Source organism: Pleuronectes platessa, chromosome 5, assembly GCF_947347685.1.
Source record: "Pleuronectes platessa chromosome 5, fPlePla1.1, whole genome shotgun sequence".
Taxonomy (NCBI): Eukaryota; Metazoa; Chordata; class Actinopteri; order Pleuronectiformes; family Pleuronectidae; genus Pleuronectes; species Pleuronectes platessa.
Genome location: NC_070630.1, coordinates 22,298,900 through 22,318,603, shown reverse-complemented (window position 1 = coordinate 22,318,603; position 19,704 = coordinate 22,298,900). Strand labels below are relative to the sequence as shown.

General features: G+C 40.8%; 1 protein-coding gene across 5 annotated transcripts in view; it reads right to left on the bottom strand.

Moving 5' to 3' along the window:
* Positions 1-19,704, bottom strand: part of LOC128439796 (unconventional myosin-Ic) — a 58,843-nt gene that overhangs the window by 7,221 nt on the left and 31,918 nt on the right. For all 5 annotated transcript variants that reach the window (XM_053422209.1, XM_053422213.1, XM_053422214.1 and 2 more), the window contains 17 exons: positions 16,740-16,895; positions 15,605-15,720; positions 13,039-13,237; positions 11,817-11,897; positions 11,268-11,447; positions 9,804-9,902; positions 8,828-8,938; positions 6,259-6,330; positions 5,932-6,051; positions 5,293-5,366; positions 4,822-4,927; positions 3,711-3,791; positions 2,879-2,970; positions 2,601-2,695; positions 1,666-1,712; positions 1,416-1,496; positions 772-877 (listed from right to left, as the gene is read on the bottom strand). In XM_053422209.1, the coding sequence (XP_053278184.1) occupies positions 772-877; positions 1,416-1,496; positions 1,666-1,712; positions 2,601-2,695; positions 2,879-2,970; positions 3,711-3,791; positions 4,822-4,927; positions 5,293-5,366; positions 5,932-6,051; positions 6,259-6,330; positions 8,828-8,938; positions 9,804-9,902; positions 11,268-11,447; positions 11,817-11,897; positions 13,039-13,237; positions 15,605-15,720; positions 16,740-16,895 (1,816 nt within the window). The remainder of the gene's footprint in view (positions 1-771; positions 878-1,415; positions 1,497-1,665; positions 1,713-2,600; positions 2,696-2,878; positions 2,971-3,710; positions 3,792-4,821; positions 4,928-5,292; positions 5,367-5,931; positions 6,052-6,258; positions 6,331-8,827; positions 8,939-9,803; positions 9,903-11,267; positions 11,448-11,816; positions 11,898-13,038; positions 13,238-15,604; positions 15,721-16,739; positions 16,896-19,704) is intronic.

Genomic DNA, 19,704 nt, shown 5'->3' with positions numbered 1-19,704 from the left:
AAAGCTCACGATTATCAGGAAAATATCAGGGGAATTATCAGGTTGCTGAAGCTGCTAAGCTGCTTCTATTCTGTTTACAGGAACTGTTACATAAAAGTGGCAACAAACTGCTGTAAACCTTTGGTGTGTTTAATGATAAATATTATTTGAAACTACTCAATATTCAATTAAATACAAAAATCTAATATTTCAAGAGGTTATGTTGTTTTGGGCCCCTTTGCTTCTGTACTCAATTAACAAGTTTGAGTCAAAAAATCGTTTTTCAGAATGTCCAACATAAAAAAAAATATTTTTAAAGCAAAATATTTTAACATGAAAACAATATTTGGAAAATATGAGGGAAAGTCAAACCATGGTTCAGTGGAAAATTCTAGAAAGCTCCATATTCTAATACATCGTTCTACAAAAAAAAACAATCTCCTCTCAAACAATGTCCAGTCTCTTATACCGAGCAATATTATAGTTAGTGCTGAAAAGTTTCCCTCCATTGTGAAAAAGTGAAAATAATTGAGTTCTAATAAAAGAGTCTTGAGAAACGTGAACAATCTGAATGCAAAAAAATTTGAAACACACACAATGACTGAATGATGATGAGCTGACCAGGATTTTGGTCTCCGATTTAAATTACAGTATTTATATAATTTATGTAATTTAGCTACTTCACACCTAATAACCTCATATCACAATATGTGGTACTGTAGCTGTCTATGCATTTCATCATTCCTATTCTAAACTAGACTCAGCAAAAAACAACAACACAAGACTTTGTACCTGCTTGCTTGGAGTCATTGGGCTTGATGCAGCGCACGTACGACGGCTCCTTGGACATGAGGATCTCCATGAGTTTCGCCAGGCTTGCTTTGAACTGGGTGGCTGCCTGGAAGGGCAGACACAGACAGACAGAAGCTGTTTAGGAAGTGATGGAGAAGGAGGTAAGAGGGCTGCGAAGGACACAAGTCAGGAAGTGAGGGACTCGATGGAGAGCAGAAAGTGAAGAGGTGAGCCGTGGATGAATGTGGTGGCCTGCAGACAGAGCTGATGACCTAAGAAGAGCTACGTAAACAGAGGAGTGGCTGATGTGACTGTGACAGTCCAGTAGAGACTGAACACTGGGCCCAGTGTGGACGCCTGGGACTACTGTCTTACCAGGCTGTGACAGCACCCTGTTCCAACTGTGTGTGTGTGTCAACGCGAGTGTGTATGTGTGTGTATGTGAAGGGCATTTAGTGTCAGGGCATTCCTCAGTGAGTGGGAGGCTGCAGAGAATCCCCGTCAGACCCCCCCCACTCAACACTGGAGAGGGAAACACACAACTGTTTGTTTATCTGTGGGAAAGACCGCTGGTACACATGAGAGTGTGATTCATAAGAGTGAAGAGCTCAGGACACACACACACAAATAATAAGGTATCTCACTGTATCAGGACGTTTCTTGTCACTCAGCTCCTCCCTGTTGAAGCACTGGTTCAGGATCTTGTTCTCTGACATACACATGACCTGCAGACGCACACAAAGGACATTTAACCGTAAATCACAACTTTCCATCACCGGCATCACTCTGTCAAAGTAAAATAACCTTTGCAGTTCACATGAGCCAATGCTGCATCCCATCATATCAACTCCCCTCATGAAGTTATCTTCCTGTTCATTCTAAACTCAGACTCACCTCTTTTAAGTTCCTGAAGAGCAGGTCGTTGTTCTTGTCCAAAAATCCTGAGGAAGAGAAAATTAAATTTAACTTTCCATTCTTGCGTCTACATCCATCACTGAATGCATTTAAATATTTTGGAATTTATTTTGTTCAGTTTGAACATTTCAAATGTGCAAAAAGCCTTACTGATATGGAACTAAAACTTTGGCATGACTATTTAATGTAATTTCTCAAGACAACATCCAACCAAAAGACATGAGGCCATACTGGCCCTGCAGCCTTGCACCCTAAACCCACTTAAATAGCATCTCAAGGTTATAATCCCTTGAACGGCTGATCTTCATAACCCTATAACCACTCGACCTATAAGCCTGCACCTAACTGTCTTGATCAGGAACCTTAAGGTCTGAAGGTTAATCCTGATCTCAAACTTCAAGTCTCTCTCACCTGATAGTTGTAAAAAACTATAAAAGCACTTCAGATACAGGAATACAGGTAAGAGATTAAACTCAAATCTGATCAACTGAAACCACAAACTTGGACAACTCACTCTGGATCTAATCTGAGAGACTGAGCCTGAAAGTCAAAGATAGGATCTGATATGTAGGAGATATGGGGATTTAAACCGCCTAGTAAACTAGCGAGGCATGGGGATTCATCGAGATAACTTAATACTCCCTAACCCCTGACCAATGGTCAGGGAGTGACCATCACAACTATATGCCTTAAACTAACAATTACCTAACCTAATCCTAACCTAAACCTAGAGTAAGTCTTAACCCTCAGCCCACTGAAAAAGTGAGGCCTGGCATTTCCGTCATTGTCCCAAAACGTTTTCACTCCGAGGTCTATGTTCAAAATGGTCCTAACAAATACATAGGTACAAGGACACACACGTGCGCGCACAGACACACACCCACACAAACACGCACACACCCACAGACACACACCGTTGACGTTGTAGTTGACTTCTCCAGCGTAATGCAGCAGTCTGAATTCCTCACGGCCCATCAACTTCCGGGTCTTTGCATCAGCCAGCTTGTGACTGCAGAGAAACAGACACACACGTCACAGATACATCAACAAACAGACCGGACACATGAACAGTTGTTCACAGTCTGGTACCACGAGCAAACAGCTCAAGTACCGTGAGAAGAACCAGGATATTATGTGTGTTATTGTGGGAGTTAAAGATGACAGCATTATCAAATCAATCGATCAGACTTACGTGACAAAGTGTGGATGTCCTCCCACACTGTTCTCCAGCTTCTCTAGGAACGTGATGTCACTGGCGTCCCCGGGCCTCAGGCACTCCTCATCCTGAGAGAGAGAACAGCAGTCAGTCACGATCTCACACAAGGAAAAGAACATGTCAAAGACTGGCCAAATATCATTTTATCATTTACATTTGATATTAACTTATTGACCATTTCTTTCCTAGAGCTCCTCTCATGTCCATAAGGTAAAATTAATCTAGGATGATTAGCTTAGTGTAAAGAATATGTCAGCAGGGGGACACGCCTTATATGGTTTTGTCCAAAGTTGAACAAATATTCCTATCAACACCTCCAAAGCACATCAATTAACACATTACATCTAATTTGATTATTCATCTCAACAGAAAAAAAAACACGATTCAGTTTCATTTCATGAAAAACATTGACTATAAAACCTTAATTGCAGATAAACCGGGTAGGATGAACACAAAGTTGTCCAACTTTACTCTGCATCATAGGTTGTTTGTATAAATATGCATACAACATCCATCACACAAACAATATAAAGTGACAATTCTACAATTATATTGTAGAAGTGTTTGAGGAAAACTAAATAATGACTAGGAATAATTCTGAAGTAGCTCCAGAGCATCAACACAGGAAAACAGCCCATTCCAAACGAGCAGGTTTAGAACAGGTGCTGCATTAGATATTTAAATAGTGAGACACTTTCTTCTGCTAATACTTCAGTCAGTATTTTATAATTTGGACCGACTTCACTTCAACAATGAATCTGATAGGTGAATTATTTTGTAGCAGAGACAGTGCAGAGCGTCTCCTCACCAGAATGGAGATGATGCCTTTGAATTTCTCCTCCACCAGGTCACAGATGATCTTGTTGTTGAAGTATTGCACCGGCTCCCACTGAAAACACAAACCACTGTACACTTTAGACATCATAAGAAGATTAATCCTGCTCTGGGTATCACTAGGCCTTGTCTGGTGTAATTAGTTTATAATGACACAGTTTTCAAGCCGCTGCCAGCTACTTTTCCCAGTGCCAAAACTTTGGTATAAAAACTAATTTCATGTTTTCTATAATATTTAACGACCGTAAAGTCAATCATCTGCAGAATTACAGGAATCCTGGCACACATATACGTGCCTCACCCACTTGTATGTGAACAGACACGAACACAAAGCTGCAGAGGCTGAGTGAGAACGTTTGGATATGTTCGGAGTAACTGCCACATAATTTCCAGAGATGTCCGACAGCGCGGCCCACAGTCCTGATGACCGATGATAATAGGCTCTTTGAGAGGTGAATCCAAGTTTCTCCCACAACCTGTTTGCTCTCTGACCAGCGCAATTATATTTCACAGAACACAAAAAGGCCCTTGTTCCAAAGAAGCAAAACAACCAAATAGAAATACAACAAATAGAAATGAAGGAAATGACAAAGAGAGGAGAATAACGGAGCAGAAATTAAAATGTCATCATCTCCTTAAGAGGTATGATAGAGTAGAGTAGTTGGGGGAAACTATTTAAATTCTTGTAGCATCCTTCCAGGATCAGAATAAAATATTCAACACATATTGTTCATTCAGACTTAAATATTAAAAGGTTAATTGTTAATAAATAAAAGACCCTTAACAGGGTTAAATGAGTAAATTATAATAGGGTCAGCATCTTGTAAATATATGCACTTACTGTGAATCAATTAAATTAAATGATCAACTTCACTTTAGGAAAAATACCTGCAACCACATAAGGAGCTTTTTATCTCGTTTAGATACCCTGGGAAAAAACACAAATCTAGGTACCAATGTAAAAGAGATGAATTTGAATGAGCTTAAGAATTGAGCAACACAACTCAGGTTTTCACATCATTTCATTGGAGGGGGTGAAGAGAGTGAGGAAACACTCAGTGAGGTGGAGAAGGAGGATGTCTCACCGTGATGCCTTCAGCCTCATACTCCTCCTGCTCCGACTTGAGGGTGAGCTCGATGAAGAGCTGCTGCAGTTTCTCGTTGCAGTAGTTGATGCAGAACTGCTCAAAGCTGGAGCGCATAACAAAAACATCTTAGCTTAAAGAAAAAATAACTAGACACAGGATTATTAATATGTTGGACTGATGCTTTTTGTTACTTCTCATTGTTTTGGGACTGCATGACTTTGAGGGTCAAGTCTCTAGTATTATCTTGAGAACAACTGGTTTGTACCACAAGTTCTCTAACGTCATCAGAAATCACATGTGTTCAAATGTTAAGTCATGAAATCAGTTCCTTCCTTCCAATATTCAAATTTACTCTTGAGAATATAATGTCTCGAATTAATTAAGTTGTCAGTGTCCGTGCTGTATCAAAAATGACTTGGACTACAAAACCTTTGCACTTTTTTCGAAAATCCTTAATTTAAACTGTACCTGTTGTGCTGGAAGACCTCAAAGCCGTAGATGTCCAGCAGACCGATGACAGAGTAATTCTTATAGGAGTCATCCTGTTAGAGAAACAGAACAGAACACTTCGTTATTTATATGAAAGGTTTCACTATATGTATGTAAATATGACATTTATACATTTAAATATACATATCATCAGTCAAGGGCACGCTATTCAAAACACATGATGTATGAATAAAACTGAGACATAAAACAGGCCCTTTATATAAATTACATTTCAATGCAGGCTTGACAGTCAAGGATATCATTTTCAGATTTATTAAATTTATATATAAAATATTAGACTCACCCTGCCATGTGCCCAATATCACAGAAATTAAATATTGTTACTGTCATTATTATATGATATAATGTTATGTTCACGTTGTGGAATTGTAAATGTCCACAAGGTGGAGCTGTGTTGTAACAAAATAAGCAGGAGACATTGTTATGCTCTGTCTGTACTACATGTTAGCTCATGTTATGTCTGATCATACTTTGATAGTTTGAAGTATTAATGATATATGAACGTCATAGTGTGTGTGTGTGTGTGTGTGTGTGTGTGTGTGTGTGTGTGTGTGTGTGTGTGTGTGTGTGTGTGTGTGTGTGTGTGTGTGTGTGTACCGCGTATGCCAGTGAGGCATTGATCTTGTTGACCAGCCAGGTGAAGGTGCGTCCATACACTGCCTTGGCCAAAGCATCCCGAGCTGATGATGCCTGCTCCAGGTTCAGTGGGCTCATCAGCTGATGAAGACACAAACACATAGAGAGAGAGGCAGAGTAGAGACGTCAACCACTGATAATAACAGACCTACCCAGAGTTCAGCAGGAGCAGTTCAGACAAATAAAGATGTAATTTCACCACCGCAGACATAACACAGAGAGGAGTGCTCTGTATACAAATAATTATCACACCCTGGCTCTACAATGACTGTGTGTGTGCAAACCTACCTCCTCGCCCTTGGCAATTATCTTCTTGTGTGTGAGTGCTTCTGTGAGCACAGTCCCATTCACTCCTAACAACTGAAGAAACACAACAACATTAGAACACAACACAGCTCCACTAGTGACAAACAAATGATCTACATGCATGAAAACAGATGACGTCATGCCACTCAGCAGCAGGGACATGGTTGGTAGGATATCTGCTGACATCAGGTACAACTGAAACCCTGAAGCAAGAATGAATGGAGGCTTTTTTTCAAGGCAAAAAGTCACATGATTAACTAAATATACAGTTTTTACATGTAGTGCAGGATAAAATGTATTCACCAGCATTTGAAGATATAAGTGGATTTTATTATATGGTATTATAAAACTAAAGACTGGTGAATAAAGTATTGGACACTGGAGAAGAATCCTTGTTCCATAAGAAGCTCACAGGATTACAGTGCCTTGCATAAGTATTCAACCCCCTTGGACTTTTTCCCATTATGTACTGTTACTAACTGGAATTCAAATAGACTTAAATAAACTTTTTCCCGTTTGATCAACAAAACATGCATAGTACTTTGGAGGTGCAAAATACATTTTATTGTGACACAAACAATAATGAGAACAAAAAAGTTGACATCTGTTGGGTGCATAAGTATTCACCCCCCTGTGTCAATACTTGGTAGAACCCCCTTTCGCTGCAATTACAGCTGCAAGTCTTTTGGGGTATGTCTCTACCAGCTTTGCACATCTAGAGATGGAAAGGTTTGTCCATTCTTCTTGGCAAAAAAGATGAAGCTCAGTCAGATTGGATGGAGACCGTCTGTGAACCGCAATCTTCAAGTCTTGCCATAGATTCTCTATTGGATTGAGGTCTGGGCTTTGACTGGGCCATTTTAAGACATTAACATTCTTTAATCCAAACCATTCCTTTGTAGCTCTGGCTGTATGTTTAGGGTCATTGTCCTGCTGGAAGATGAACCTCCGCCCCAGTCTCAAGTCTTTTGCAGACTGCATCAGATTTTCTTCAAGGATTTCCCTGTATTTGGCTGCATCCATCTTCCCCTCTATTCTGACCAGTTTCCCTGTACCTGCTGAAGAGAAGCATCCCCACAGCATGATGCTACCACCACCATGTTTCACTGTTGGGATGGTGTGCTCAGGGTGATGGGCAGTGTTGGGTTTTCGCCACACATAGCGTTTTGCATTGAGGCCAAAAAGTTCAATTTTGGTCTCATCTGACCAGAGCACCTTCTTCCACATGTTTGCTGTGTCTCCCACATGGCTTCTGGCAAACTCCAAACGGGATTTTTTATGGATCCCTTTCAACAATGGCTTTCTTCTTGCCACTCTTCCATAAAGGCCAGATTTGAGGAGTAGACGACTAATAGTTGTCCTGTGGACAGATTCTCCCACCTCAGCTGTGGATCTCTGCAACTCCTCCAGAGTAACCATGGGCCTCCTGGTTGCTTCTCTGATTCATTTTCTCCTTGTCCGACTCTTCAGTTTGGGTGGACGGCCTCCTCTTGGTAGGTTTGCGGTTGTGCCATATTCTTTCCATTTTCTTATGATGGATTTGATGGTGCTCAGAGAGATGTTCAAAGCTCTGGATATTTTTTTATAACCTAACCCTGCTTCATATTTCTCCACAACTTTATCCCTGACCTGTTTGGTGAGCTCCTTGGTCTTCATGATGCTGTTTGTTCAGTAATGATCTCCAACAAACTCTGAGTCCGTCACAGAACAGGTGTATTTATACTGAGATTAAATTGCAGACAGGTGGACCCTATTTACTAATTATGTGACTTGCAAATGTGACTTGTGAATGCAATTGGTCGCACCAGATCTTTGTTAGGGGTTTCACAGTAAAGGGGGTGAATACATATGCACTCAACACTTTTCAGATTTTTATTTGTAAATAATTGTGAAATCCATGTAATATTTCCCGCCACTTCCAAATGATGCACTATTTTGTGTTGGTCCATTACATAAACTCACGATGAAATAAATTTTAATCTGTGGTTATACCATGACAAAATGTAGAAAAGTCCAAAGGGGGTGAATACTTATGCAAGGCACTGTATAACAAAGTGCATCTGGACAGAGATGTTTAGATCATTTCAGCAACTGCATCAAATACCTACTATTTCATTACATCCATCTTTATGCCATATTTTAAGAGGCCTGTTGGTGTTAACGTTCAGACCACTATGCAAATGATAACTTTGATTTTTTGAAATGTGAATTTTGGCATCATCACTTTGCATTACTAGCTCAGTGACAGTAGAATCCCACTGTAACATGTTATCGATGAAGGGAGACATGACTCAGTTATTTCCCTAAAGAGATTAAGCTAATGGTGCTATCTGAGTCTCCAGTTTCCTTGCACAAGGTCAGTGTAGTAGGCTTCATGTAAAGCACTTCATATCTACTCTGAAGTAGAATGTTCCTATATTCATAGTCAGTGCAGTTCCCAGGCGGGATTCTGAGAAATACGAACCCAGGCCTTTGTTGTTGTTTTGATCCTATTCCCCTTGGTCAGTTAGTTGTGTTAGTGTTCATGAACCTGTTTGGTGCAGCCTCTTACCCTGGACAGGTACTTTATCTGTGTGTCAGAGGTGATGCAGGCATTGCCGTCCTCAGCGCCGTACTGCACATTTCCCACGTGGAGCACGCTGGCGATTATGTTCAATAACTCCTACAGGTAGAAAAACGCAGAGGTCGAAGGAATGGGAGTGAAAAAAATTGAATGAGAGGGTGGTGTTCAAAACAGAATAATGTGGAGACAAATGAAAGAGAGATAGTCAGAAAGGGGAGGGAGAGAACAAAGGTGAAGAGATGAGAGGCTGCGGCACAATAAGAACTGTAAGGTTTTACTGTCGACATTAATTTTATGAGCGACTTGGAAGATAAGCATAGCTTTGATTGTTCTTAGTTTGAGGAATTGAAAAGGATGGACTAAAGTAACCTGCTGACCTCTGTCTCAAACAGACAGAGACAGACAGAGACAGACAGAGAGAGACACACACACACACACGCACACGCACATGCTCACGCACACACGCACGTACTCCAACGTGTAAAGCAGTGTGAGATCTGAAAAGCTTCAGAAGCAAGCCCAGACTCATGAACATGTAGAGCAACTCCCACGCTGAGCACAAATAAGTTCTAAACATATAATAGCAGCCCCACACGCACACAAACAGACACAGAGACACACACAAACAGACACAGAGACACACACGCACACACACACAAACACCCTCAGGTGCATGGAGTACGGTTCATAGTGAAAGCTGTCCATTAATACTCATAGTGGGGGTTGAAATATTCTCTTGTGTAAAACCTCAAGGTTTTTACTCTCAAGAATTTAGGTAAAAGTGAATATAGGAAGTGAAAATTCAAGTCTTCGGATATTTAAGGGTAAAGGCATGGGGGCTTCTAACTGCTTCATCTACATTGTGTAACAGACTGCTCCTAATATTTTCTGTGGTTTACACCCACAATGTTACTTTGAGTGTCCGAAACTAACACGATATACACAGCTTGTACTTGGTGCTTACCTCCACATCGTCCTCGTTGAAGCCAATCACACTCAAGGCTTTCCTCACCACCTTCCAATCACTGCGATCGTTGATGGAGCTCACTTTGGGACAGTTACCCTATGTAAACAAAAAACGTGCACAAACAAAACACTAGTAAACAAGCTCTGTTGCTGTAAACATGGTTTATCTTTATTTACTATCTAGTTTCTTCAACAAAATTAATAAAGTAGGTGATGTGTAAATAGGTGTTTACACGTAAATTAAACCACCATTTACATGTAAAGTTAACACCTATACACACACACAAGGTGTTTTTCTCGTCAGTATGTTTGTGTGTGAGTGTGTATTGAGGGGAGGGTGCAGTAAAGCCTTAAGGCAGAGCAGTTCCCCACTGAGAAAAGCTCCTCTCGCTGCACTGAGAGTCCCTGAGTAAGAGCCTATTAAGCAGAACTCCCACTGGGAAGCACACGGTACAGGCTGATGGCTTCTAACAGGATACAGAGAGAAAATGCAAGTGTGAGTGGAGCAAAGATGTCCTGCACCTTCCCTGAACTATATGAACCAGATTAACAGTCGTCTGTAGCCAAAGGCGTGACTACAGAATAATGTCAATGAGAGTTAACTATGTATTGACATTGTTGCATGTTGAGACGGATCAATACATAGGGTGCATTTGAAATAAACCACATTCCAACCACAGCATGTACCAAATTTAACAGTAACCAACAAATCTCTCCAAACTCCCCCAAAATTAGGTATACTCATTCATTTATTCACAGGAGTTTTGTGATAATAACCTTATTTTTCTAAATATAATTCTGTTCAGTATTTAGCCTATTTGAGAGGACGGTGCCATAAGGGAAAACACAGAGCTATGGGCAGAGTCGAAACAGGATCTGGAGCCGCTGCAGTCTCTAACTGTTAAGCTGCGTTCAGACATGCACTGGACTCTGGATAATCTTGGGACATTCTCTACAGGGGCGGTATGTGAGAACACAAATGTCCAAGTGTGAGGCTCTGGACTTTCTCCAACATTTCTCCGTCCAGTTCTCTAGAAAAAAAACTTTGATAAACTTCTAACACGACAGATGAAAAAAAAACGCCATGAAGAAAAAGCGGAGCCATATATGCAGAAGACAGAGGAAGATAACATGAGAGCTTCCGGTGATAAGAGTCGATGCTGGTGTGGACGTCCTGGAGACAAAACCATGTGATCTCCTGAGCAGATTTATTATGTCCTCTCCTGCCTCTGCCTGCAGCTCCACCCCTCCGTGAACACGCTGGAGATTTCCGTGTTGTTGTGAACACGTCTGAGTGGAAAACCTCCTGCTGTGTTGTGTACTGTCTGTGTGACAGGCAAACTCCAGAGAACATCCAGACCCCATTGTGTCGACATTCACCGGAGAGTTTAAATCTGAAAACGGATTTATTGTATTTGACATCACGTCAGATACTCAAGAATGAAAAATACTAGACCCTTACTTTGACGAGGTACTGGTACTGCTGAGGGTTTCTCTCCAGGCCCAGGCGTCTCAGCAGGTCCTCCTCTCCTCCCTCAATTAGCTGATAGAAAATGTGGAAGTTTCTCTCTCCATGGTTCTGGTGGACCACGCGGGACTTCTCCAGCAGGTAGTTGATGATGTGACCTCCCATGGGGGCACCCTGTCGACGGGACAAATACCAGGGAGGGGGAGGGGAGGAGGAAGAGCAGGAGTGGGTGAGGCTGGGGTACTGAGGAGGTGTTGAAGGGTTGATATAACATGCAGGTACGGATAGTGCATGGCATATTGTGTAGAGGTACCAAAAAAACGTATGAGTGATGCGATTAATTATTCTTGAAAAAGTTAAATTCAATATTTTTGAAACAAAAACAGATATTAACATGCCACAACAGAGAGTGGAAACATATTTTTTAAGTGACCAGGCTTTTGGTTCATGCAACAATCGGCCTCCCATCAAAAATATTTGTTGTTGACAATGTTCACTCATAGTTGAAGTAGCTACCACAGTAAATCAGACTGTCCTTCTCACCTTGAAATCAAACTGAATGTCCATGTACTTGCCAAAGCGGCTTGAGTTGTCGTTACGCAACGTCTTGGCGTTGCCGAAGGCCTGTGGAGAGGATAGAGAGGGATGAGGAGAGAGAGGAGAGGAGAGATGATTGACCGATAAAGAGGTGTAGAGATATCAGGGGAGCAGAGAGCAAGAAAGTGCGATGAAGACAGAAAGGCAGACAACAAGGTAGCAGTGAAGCCACAGGTGTTGGATCCCGACATTGTTTGTCTAGGACAGTGGGGCACACACACACACACACACACACACACACACACACACACACACACACACACATAAACACATCTGGAAAACATCTGGCTGAGACACGCCAGACATCAAAACAGGCACTTTAGTAAGCTCTGGCATTGCCTCCTTTCTCCAAAACACTGTCAAACAAACACAATCTCCACTGACGTTCCTCACACTTCACTGTGAACTTTCCCCAGACTATTTTCAGATCCACACCTGAGCAAGAAATGTTCATGATGCCGTCGTATGTGTAGAAAATTGTGTTAAGTACACATCAGTGTGACTTTTGATCGGTGACAAATAATATAAGAGAACCAAAAGGCACATCGATTTTGCTGTCTCTCCACTAATGTTTCCTGGCTTTCCCTTTAATGTGTCACCCATCTGTAGAGCATTATATAAACAGTCCCTCGAAGCACTGGTTATTAACTAGATTACCCCTGTTGTTTTCATTCTCTCCCATAAGGAGGTTAAGTTGTTCCTCCCCCTGTCTGTTTGTTTGTAATCAAGATCACACAAAAACAACTTTTTACAGTTTTTCCAGGGGATAAGTGTGTGAAATTTGGTGCAACTTGACTGAGACGGAGCCTTGTTTGAGAGCCATTCTAATAGAGGGAATTCTTGCTTGTTTTGAGAGTTAACAAGTGAACTAGAACCACGTCTCATCATCGAACAGGTTACTGAAAGTATGATGTCTTTGCTGTTTTCAAAAATAAAATCTATTGAATCTGGGATGACAGATTTTAAACTGTCTTCAGATTATCACCTCCTTATGTAAAACATTGCTGACAGGTCAATATCACATTTTTACTAAATCTGCCACTTTCTACTTTCTTCATTACTCAACATCATGAGGAGTCTATCTGGAGGGAATGGAGCTTGCTGAGAATCTCTCTCTATATGTGGGCCACAAACTGATTATGTGAATAAAGGGGCCACAGCGTCTCACCTCCAGCACAGGGTTGGACTGCAGCAGCCGGTCTTTGATGGTCTGCACCTGCTCGCTGGCCGGACAGGTGACGGCGTAGTACTGCAAGATCTTCTTGGACGCCTCCGTCTTCCCAGCTCCGCTCTCCCCGGAGATCAGGATGCACTGGTCCTTCCTCTCTGTTCTCATGGAACGATACGAGTTGTCGGCCACTGCATAGCTGGAGGAGTGAGGGGAAAGACACGGACAGTCAGCAGGATGTTTGGCAGAGCTACAGACAAACACTAAAACACAAAACATGTGTTGTTGAAGCAGACCTTGGACTGCAAACAGGAAAACATTTCTTGCTCGAGGTCTTAGGGGTTTTTGACTTGCCAAGAATTTTAATGATGCAGCAAATATTTGTTATGGCTGATCAATTTTAAGACATCAAGTATTGTCAAAACTATTTTCATTAAGCATCTTTAAAATGACTGGATACAGAGAAGCATCTTACATTTGGACAGCTAAGAGAATAATTCATGGATCTTCATGAAAATGAGGCATATTTAGGTGACTGGTATTAATGAATGTTGCTATTCGGTGCAGATCAAAATAAAAATCTGAATCTAATGAATGTAAATATGTTTTCATAAGGGGACTGTGGAGCCTTGGTGGAGATATGAGCTCTGCTGTGTGACATTCTGATTAAACCTGCAATGACAACTCACAGGCACAACAACAAATACTATTTATCATCTTATTTAAGTGATACAGATTAACTCAATACCCAATCTTCTATAAGATCTTTTTTTCCATACGCTAAAATGTGTGAGTTTCACTGAGCTTTTCAAAAATGCTTAATAAAATCAGTTATCAGTTCAAGAGAAGGAGAAGTAAACATTAAATATCTATTTAAATATTAAAACTCAACAAACTAAATAGAGCTCAGAAAAGTCCTTGGAACAATTCAGAACAATAGAGTGATTGCCAAATAGACAATTATAGCAAATCATTACAATTATGATGATGTTGTGTTTACAGAGAATTGCACTGTGATGCTCTTGTGTCTGGAAAACATCATATGAAGGCATCTGTGTGAACCTGGACAGATAATGGACTCAATGAATCATAGAGTCCAGGCTGGAATGGAGCCTAGTTGTGGTATCACTTGTCAGCCCTGGGCCACTATCAGCAATGCTATGTTGTTTCAGCCTGTTTGGACATATTTCTGACATCAGACATATTGCTGGATAATAAATACAGAACCTTGGACATAGCTGTATCATACTGTATGAGTGTGTGTGTGTGTGTGTGTGTAGTCTATGATGGAGAGGGCGCGGAGCTGGGGGTCAGGTTCAGGTCAGGGGAATTCCCTCTCACGGGAGAAAAAGTCTTTCCTCGTATCATCGTTTGCATACTTTTCTTTCCATCTCACCCTCCCGTTTTCTCTCTCCAGCCCTCCACCTCTTTTTGGAAAAACACATCTTTCTTTCCACTCGGAGGGAGAGAGAATATTGGCCCAACACTCAAGTGCTGACATACAGCAAGGGGAAAATGACTGTCAGTAGAGCAGAACGAGAGACAGAGTTGGTGAGAGATTCTGAAATGTTTCGATGACGCCACAGAGTCTTTATAATGCACTTGATTGTTTTGTATCTGACCAACGGAGTCTAGAAGGATTTGACAGGGAATTCTCCGGCCATTCCTGTGGCAACGCTTCAAACAAACACTCGACTCATGAGCTAACGTCTGACAGAAAAGAACTGTCAAAACGATGAGAGCATTAAGCAGCTAGTCAGCTCTGTGAGAACGGAGGTCAGGCCTCTGTAAATGCATTTTAAACACAAACAACAACATTTAGCACACAGGTGCAACCCGTGTTCTGTCATTCTGAGGTGGGAAAAGCTTCAGCAGAGTTCAACAGACTCCTTCTTTGAGGGTGTGGAATCACTCAACATGCTGTCTGCTATAAATGTGTCTCCTGTGGCAAATTCTCCAAATGCGCGTATCAGCTCTCACGCCAAGTATCTCGAAAAACTCAGAGAGCATCAAGCAGAACGGGTGCTGTTTTAAAGGTAAAGGCTGTCAAATCAATACTCATTTGAATTAGTTGTTTTTGAGTATTAGGGCCATGTTGAAGAAGAACATTCTTCAAGAAGACAAAAAAAAAGAAAAGAATGTCATCTGTGTAATATTCAAAGGGGTTCAGGATTTCACTATGCGATAGATCAAGATTTTTGATTCAGTATTTTCTCAATACAACTTTAGTCTCATAATATTACTACTTTATTTTTGGACATCACGACACGAGTTTCTTCAAATTACAGCTTTATTCAAATAATATTGCAACTTAATTCTCGAAATCTCATTTTGACAAAAAAAATATGCATTTGCTTTTATGCCTAAAAACTATGCACAATACTGTAGCATTTACCGACAGGCATGAAAACACACGCGTTTCACATAAGACAACCAAAAAGGATGAACACGACAAATTTTGATAATTCTACTTTTAGAAAAGGATCATTTGTTGTGAGCTTTTCACCATTTGACTGTTGTCTTTAATAACTTTTAAATACGTAGATGTTTAAGTGTGTGTACTTACATATGTGGTGAGACCTCGTAGAAGTTGACTCCACGGTATCGCTCCATGTGGTTCTTGGTGTAGATCTCCAGGTCTTTGTATGGGTTAACAGACACCAACACTGAACCAATGTAAGTCTGATGGAAAGGGAACACACGGTCACATTAAATGACTCATATGTACTAGAGCAAAACATTAGGCCTAGGACCATCGTCTTTGTGCATCACCTCTTACTTGTCCATATAAGCTGTGTCAGTACGGGAGAGTAGGCAACCAGTATGAAGTGAGCAATGACAACTTAAGCACTGGATTTAATTTAGCAGTGAGAAGGGCAGACAAAATAATTGTTTTTATTCCCTTTTGGAGTAAAACACACAAATCTAAACGACCATAGATAAACAGCCCCAGCAGGCAACACTCAATAGCAACAAAGGCTGATTATTGACAGCTGCTCCATCAAGCCGGGATGAGGAGCAAGGAAACACTTTGTATCACTTAAACTTTAATAGACATATGCAAAGTAGCCCTTTCTGATACTTTCTGATGTTAGCTTATCACAGTTACATACATTGACATTGATATCAGCACATAATGCTAGCCAATATTATTATGTAAGAAGAAACCGCATTGAAGATATACCAAAAAAATATCAGTATATATCTCAGTCACAATTCTTTAAAAAGCAAAATTAAGGGAATTTTATGGGATCCTTATTAAAAGGTAAGCTTGGAATTTGTTTGGGGAACCCTTTTTATCTTATTTGTTGAAATCCTCTACATGTCCAAGAAAAAAAAACACGGTGTCGGTAGCCTTCGCAGGAGATTTCATTCAGACCGAATGAAACGATTGGCTGGCGTACCTGTCTGTCACTACCGACCTGCCTGCCTGTGTGCACCCTGCCTGTGCTCTCACTGTTCATGACTGTAGTCTTCAGCTAAAGAGGATTACACTACTGAAGCACAGACCATAGTCAGAAGATAGTGAGCAGGTTTGAGGCAGTGCTCCATCATGTGCTTTGGGGAGAGTGTCGATGGGAGGGGTTGGAATGTATTAGTTACATTTTTGGTGTATGCTGCTCTTGCTAACTTTTTCATGGATACCAAGCCTAGCTTTAAAATAGATCTATTTTATCCAGCACAGATTGGGTTACACTCACATAGATGAGGTTCTCTTTGAAGCGTTTGCGCAGGTTCTCTATGAAGGCAGCCTCGCTGGTGTAGTTCTCCAGCAGGACAAAGTCCTGCACCCCCACCCGGTCTCTGGCTGTCAGGGCCGACTCCATCATAGCCCGTACCCCGTCACTAGCCACCACCTAGAGGAGGACAAAGAGGGAACAGGTGCGGTTAGAGACCCAATACATTAACATAACCTCCGTAGTGTAGCACTTCGTCCATCATACTCTGCAGGTCCCACACAAGCAGAAATTACAGACAGAAAGAGGGATTAAGAAAAACACCAGTTGGTGAATATATCATGTACATTCACACAATCCATCCTCATTAAAGAAGAAGGAAAGGGCGGACTAATGTAAACGTTGATGAATACCCGACCAATACCACACACAGGCAGGTGTAGATATGAGTATCAGGTCGGAGAGGAATGTAAATCTGAAGCAGGACAAACACTGAAATGTGATCTCACATTAACTGGAGGAATTATGACTCCTTCCACACATCAGTCTGTTATTGTTGTCAGAGTTATTTATTCTAAATCTTCACCTAAGTGCTTTAATGATTCATAACTAATATTCCTTGCTTTTAACTTAGGTTGGGCTGAAACAAAAAATGTATTAATTAATTAATTGAATTACTTTCTTAATTGATCGATAACAATCAGCAGCTTTAGTCCAATGAACACTTCAACCATTTCTCTGCACAAATAAATCCCAGAAGGTTCATGAAGACCTTTCTGTCCCGTAAGCTCTCATCACATATTTGTGGACTTAGAGAACATCCTCACCCTCACAGCGTCTCATCCCACAATAGAGCACATTCAGAGCAATGCCAAGAAACACTGTTTGAAGTGTAAAAGTCGTTCACAGAGCTCACATTCATTGAAACACACACAGCTCAACAAAGTTTTTTTTTTTTTTTTGTTTGAACATCATCCAAAGTTTTCTTTAAAACCTTAAGTGATCTTACCACCTCTAAAAACTGACACTAAGCCAAGTCCAAATGTGGGAAGAAAAAAGTTATCACAGCCAAGTGAAACAAACCCTACCCAGGTTGAACATGCTAAAAGATATATAGCACAGATATTGTATAGGAAGTGAAGTCACACTGCAGCACTTACATGTTGAAGTTCATTGATGCGTTTGTCCAGGTAACCCTTTTCTAAAATCGAGGCCTGAGTTTTACGCATCAAATTGCGAATGTCACCCAGGTCCATGATTAAGATGAACTGAGCTGAAGTAGTAAATGCTATGCAACTTTTACTCGATGTTAGAGGCAGGGACAGACAGACACACACACACATACATATATACATACATAAATACACACACACACACACACACAAAGTACAGCAGGTGTTGTTGTTGTGTTATGCAGTGAAGCAGTCTTCATCCCTCAGGAGACCACAGAGATGAGATGAAGAAAGAACTAATTAATTAGTGCTGTGTGAGACAGGAGGAGCAAATACATGGAGATAGAGATGTATGAGGAAGGAGGGGAAAAAAACAGAGAAGAGAGAGGAGATGATGGATGTCTGTTCCTGCTCCATCACTCCATTAAAACTGAACTGTACAGTTGACAATACTCCCTGAAATTCCTCAGAGCCCATTAACTGATGTCAACCTACAGTATGTATTTAGATCCATGATACAAGTTATGGGAAACAGAACTGAATCCACACAGCACATATTTACTTATTACTTATTGACTAATTTACCTTTTAACTTAAAACATTAGCTAACACGCTATGTTATGTTTATACACTTTCATTAACTGAACCATCCACTTCCTTCTTTACAGCCTTTCAAAGGCACAAGTGGCCTGGCCAGCTGGCTAACCTCTGCATCTTTATGACCTGATGTATTCCTGGAATGTGTGCATGTGTTTGTCAACACAAGTCCTCACAAAGACACAATAATGGCAGAAATTGAATGTCTAGACTATTTGACTCAAGGATTTTACAGATTTTATAACACACTACAATATCCCAAACATTAAATTGACTATAAATAGAAAATGCACTGAAGGATAGGTCAGCATATGTGTGCCTGTTTAGCTTTACTGACGTCTGTACTCAAACTATAATAAAGCACATCAGTGAGCACCCACTTTAAGTATGGCTCTGGTTCCAGAAGTTAATTTCCCATTCATTTATTTAATTTTGGTTTCCGAAAATCCTTAGAAGTAGAGTTTTAAAGCAGGGAACCAGGTCGATCAGAGATGAATTGTGACCATGAAACATTTGATTTGGTGCAAAATAATACATGGAAAAAAGGCAAAAGTACTAGACTGTGTGTAGATGATTAATTAAAGAGTGAAGGAACTACACATTCCAGAAACGATTACAAACCCACAAGCTGGCCCTTACTAACACTCTCCAGTAGCCTACATGACCTGACTTGCAGTGATATCTTCCCTTTGCCCGTTCTTTTCCTCATCTCTAAACAAACCACAGAATGTTAGAAAGGGGAATCATGGTTACTCTGAGGTAAACGAAAGGTAACACTGAACCATCCTATCGTAGCCGACATGAGGTTCACGATTATGGTAAACATTTCCATAGTAAAAGCAAGATCCACCATTCAGGGGCTTCGCTATTACACCTGCGGATTGTGGGTAGTGTAGTTCTTCTCCTTGACATTGCGAAGAAAACACGTTTTTCTTGAAACACAGTTGATAAAGAGACTTGTGGATTATGTAGCAACACATAATCAAAATATTCAAAGCCAAAATCTCTGTTTTTCTTTCCCGAAATCGTGTTATCAACCTATTTTTATTAATGCTCTATATATCAGACTGGAATAAGTTATATGAAAACATAACATTGGCCACATCCAATTAAAGCATCCAACCTGCACAACAAAAAGTGGTTTTCTATTGTCGAGGAAATCTCTCTTTGATGTTGCCCCTTTTCAGCTTTATCATTCATCCATCCATCCATCCATCCCT